General features: G+C 42.8%; 1 gene segment (V, D, J or C); it reads right to left on the minus strand.

The window, feature by feature from the left end:
* Positions 1 to 2986: 2986 nt before the first annotated feature.
* LOC122546578 lies at positions 2987 to 3846 on the minus strand. The segment is given in 2 exon segments: positions 2987 to 3425; positions 3758 to 3846. Coding segments are annotated over 2 exon segments (411 nt in total).
* Positions 3847 to 4540: the final 694 nt, after the last annotated feature.

Genomic DNA, 4540 nt, shown 5'->3' on the forward strand with positions numbered 1-4540 from the left:
CTGCACTCTCTCGATTGCATTCACAGCTTCAATCCCAGACCTGTTCACAGCCCTGCAGCTGAGTTCTAACCATTGCCTTAAGTAAACCCATAAAAATCTCCCTGCTCTTGCACTTTACCTCCATATTTATGAAGGTTAAAACATTGTATGTTTTAATAACGGTTTTCTCCATCACATTCAATGACGTACACAAAGGTCACTCTACTCCTGCACACCCTGTAGAATTTTGCTTGACATTATACTCGCCATGTTTCTCCTGAATTTCCCATTGTGGTTATTTGTGACTCATAATCATTCTGTCCTGGTCTTCCAGAACAGAAACATTTTCTGATATGAAACCTTTCATAATTATAAAGAGGTTTATTAGATACGTTCTGAATGTTGTGGTTTCAATAGAGAGGTAAGGGTTGCTTTGAGTCTTTGTTGTAATTTTTCAGTTCTGGCAACCTCCCTGTTGCCTTTTCACGCTCCCTCGTGCTCCTCAATCTAGCTTTCCACTAACTCTTTCTCTCAAATGGCAAGCAAATACAGCAGGTCAAGGAAAAACACAGTTTGGACGAAAGCAGCTGTTTCCTGCCACCTTTGGGGTGTTTGTTGATGTGCGCCCTCTCTCTGAGACGCTGTGAACTCTCTCGGCGCAGTTGTACACGCTTGAGTGACTCAGCCCAAGCCGGAAGTCTGCAGGTAGAACTCAGAGTCATTCGGTCTGTCGGCGGTAAAACCGTCCATCGGCTGGTTTGGAATCACAGACTGTACAGTAAAGGCAGTGAAACATCAGCTGCGACTCTTTGCCGGCTTGTTGCCTGTACCAGTAAATGTAATGATCGCGTGTGTCTATGACAGTGTACTTCAATTTTCGTGGATTGCTGGAGACAGCTGCGGGAGTCTGTCGGATATCCTGCGAGTCGGCGCCTGGGATTAAGAAAACTATAAATTGGAGCATTCAGGTCAACGTCGAAAAATCGAAAGGGAAGTGGGAGTATGAAAGAAAGACAAAAAGCAAGGTAGAAAGTAAAGCTAAACAACAGAAAATCTGTGTAAAGCTTCTAAAAGCGAAAAATGACCATAATGCGTAGTTACAGGTCTTCTTGTGTCTGCAACTTCTTCTTAATTAAGCAATGAGTCGAGGACAAGGGTTTGGGATATTGCAGTGATATACCGGCTTTCTGAGGATTCATCTTGACGATCAGAAAAAAAAAACAATTTGAAACTAATACACATAAGCAGGAAGAGAGAACAATACTGCCAATGTATCGAGTGCGTGTACCAAGCCCTCTAACTCGTTCGATCCAATCAGAATTAACGTGCTTATTTCTTTGCAATTCCTCCTCAATCGGAATTAATGAAAATGCAAACAATCACGTCTGGATTCCCGATTAGCCACTAGTGCATTGACAATATGAGGACTGCAGGTGCTGGAGATCTGAGTCAAGACTGTGGTGCTGGAAAAGCACAGCGGGTCAGGCAGCCTCCGAGAAGGAGAAGAATCAATATTTTGGGCATGAGCCCTTTATCAGGAATTGTACATCATGTAGACATAGCATCACTACTTCTGAACCAGAATATCAGTTTGGACGAACTCAAAGGGTTTCTGTATTTCCGTTTTTAAATATCAACAATCTACTTTTTTCCTGATGTCACCTCATCTGAAGCTTGGCACATTTCAACATTTTTATTGCCAGGAATGTGTCTGAGACGATTGCATATACTGATCATAATATCTTCCAGCTTTTGGTAAAAAGAATTAAAAATCCAATTGTTTCTCATGGATCTTAGTAATGCAGCCATTCAATTTAAAACTAATGCACATAGCAGGAAGAGAGATCGATACTGCCAATGCCTTGTTGTGACTGAGGTGAAGGAAGACAGAGGCATTTGCAGGCAGGGAAAATGGACTGAAATGGACTGTAGGAATGGATGTTTGCATGTTTCGAATCAATATAATGTATTGTAGTTTACTAATAGATAAAGCAAAGTGTGAAAAATATGAAAAATAAGGCTACTTTTGTGTATGGATGGTTCATGTTTTAAGGAGTGATCTGTGGAGCTACTATGGCTTTAACAAGTGCATTTTGTCTTGCTTTTTTATGAAGAAGACTGAGACAGGCGTGCTGACCAGTCAGCTCGAAGTCAATGTAGTAGGATGTAGTGGGGCCTTTTGTTTAAAGTTGGCTCAATAGAAGCAATCGAGGTGGGCAGGATCAAGGTCCCACAGAACCAGGAATTTTAGATTTGACTTAGGACATTTGCGGGGATATTAGCTGTAGAAGCTCTTATACCTCTCCTTGCTACAGCTAAAAGCCTGGGTTCTGTTCCTGCTTCTAGAATTACATATCAGGCAATGTATTTTACTGAATTTGCCTTTGCCAAGGGAGTGTAGAGTTGATTTTGCTATTTTGGAACTGTTCATTAGGAACAGCTAATATACATTCATTTGATAAGCGTTTCGGTGAAGTTATATTTAAGCCAATTCTTTTCTTTAACTGTTAAAATATTGTGAGTTTTGTTTAAAATTGAGTCGTTTGACCAATCAAATTGCATGTGGAAAGCAACGTCTTATCTTTAAAATAAGGAAAAGTTATTGTCTAGACTAACTTCTTAATATATTTTGAGGCGGTTTGATCTGGTCCAGAACCGGGGATCTAATAGAAATCTACAAATTAGCAACAGGATTTGGGAAGGCTAAACGCAGGAAGTATGTTTCGGATGACCAGGGAGTCCAGAACCAGGGTTCACAGTTAATGAGAGAGAGTAGGCCTCTTACGAATGAGAACGAAGGGAAATTTACTCAACCAGAACAAAGCGAACCTATGGAATTTTCTGAAACAGATACATGCTGTGACCAAACATAAATGCATGGTTTCGAGAAAGAGTTAGATAGAGCAAAGTGTTCGTCAACGACGTTCAGTTCTTTTCCAAAGTGAAAATCCTTCCGCTCTGGTAACATTTCTGTGTCTTTTTAAATATCTCCAGCTGTACATTTGTCTTGTCGCTCTAATTGGGGAGGACTGAGAGCTGGGACTGAGGGCTGTCCTCAACAGGACGAAAGTATCAGCGATGTCGTTGACAGCTGCTTCCTGCTGTCTTTGGGGTTTTTGTTGAGCTGCTCCATCTCTCTGAGTCACTGTGAATACTCCAGGCACAGTAATAAACAGCCGAGTGATGCGCCTGCAGGTTGCGAGACTCCAGTTTAAAGTCAGAGCCACTCGGTCGTGTGGCGGTGAAACCGTCCGCTGTTCCTTCTTCATTCACATTTCCTGCAGCTGCAGAATAAAACATCAGCTGCAGCTCCTTTCCCGGGTATTGTCTGTACCAGAACATGTTACCGCTACTCTCACCCTTCACCGTGCACCTCAACTCCACTGCCTTACCGAGGGTCCTGGAGACGCTACTGGGAGTCTGAACGACTCTCGCTGTCTTCACGTCTAAGAAAGGGAAAAGGTCAGTAAACAGAGCAATTGTTACCGAGAAGGAGAATGGAAAGGAGTAAAGCATAAATGAGGGTTGTTCCCTCAAATTATTAGGAGAAAGTGAGGACAGCAGATACTGGAGATCAGAGCTGAAAATGCGTTGCTGGAAAAGCGCACAGGTCGGGCAGCATCAAAGGAGCAGGAGAATCGACGTTTTGGGCATGAGCCCTTCTTCAGGCTCATGCCCGAAACGTCGATTCTCCTGCTCCTTGGATGTTGCCTGACCTGCTGCGCTTTTCCAGCAACACATTTTCAGCCCTCAAATTATTAGATGAACAATCACTTACATTGCAATAACGTCATGAGGCTCAGTAAGAGATACATCTTTTTTTACGTTATTCTTTTCCTGTATGAACGCGACCAGAATCCAATCCTGTCTGGGTCTAGAACCAGCTGCTTTCAAATCAATGAGAGAAACCTGACAGATTCAGGAAATGACGTGGTGTGCACACGCCCCTCCCACTCAGATGGAAAACCCCGTCTCTCCCTCTCTCTTTCTTCTTGCAGTGAAACAGTGGTGAACAGGAGGTTTCCAAAGGGAAGAGTTAGTGGACAAAACACTGGCAGATACAGCTCAAGGTGGGATTCTGTTGATTTGTGAGATTCGTAAACACAGTTGCCTGATATTGGCAGTCGACAATTTGTAGCAATAGCTGATATTTTGTTGAATTTATAAAGAAGTAGCAGTTTCATTTGATTATGAAAGTATCGACCGTGACATATAGAGTCATGGAGATGTACTGCATGGAAACAGACACTTCAGTTCAACCCGTCCATACCGACCAGATATCCCAACCAATTCTAGTCCCACCTGCCAGCACCCGGCCCATTTCTCTCCAAACCCTTCCTATTCATATTCCCATCCAAATGCCTCTTAAATGTTGCAATTGTACCAGTGACCACAACATATGAACCCTTTCAAGTTTCACAGCATCTTTCCGATACTAAGGAGACCAGAATTGCACGCAATATTCCAACAGTGGCCTAACCAATGTCCTGTACAGCTGCAACATGACCTCCCAACTCCTGTACTCAATGCTCTGACCAATAAAGGAAAGCATACCAAACGT

The sequence above is a fragment of the Chiloscyllium plagiosum genome, unplaced genomic scaffold (assembly GCF_004010195.1).
Source record: "Chiloscyllium plagiosum isolate BGI_BamShark_2017 unplaced genomic scaffold, ASM401019v2 scaf_51063, whole genome shotgun sequence".
Taxonomy (NCBI): Eukaryota; Metazoa; Chordata; class Chondrichthyes; order Orectolobiformes; family Hemiscylliidae; genus Chiloscyllium; species Chiloscyllium plagiosum.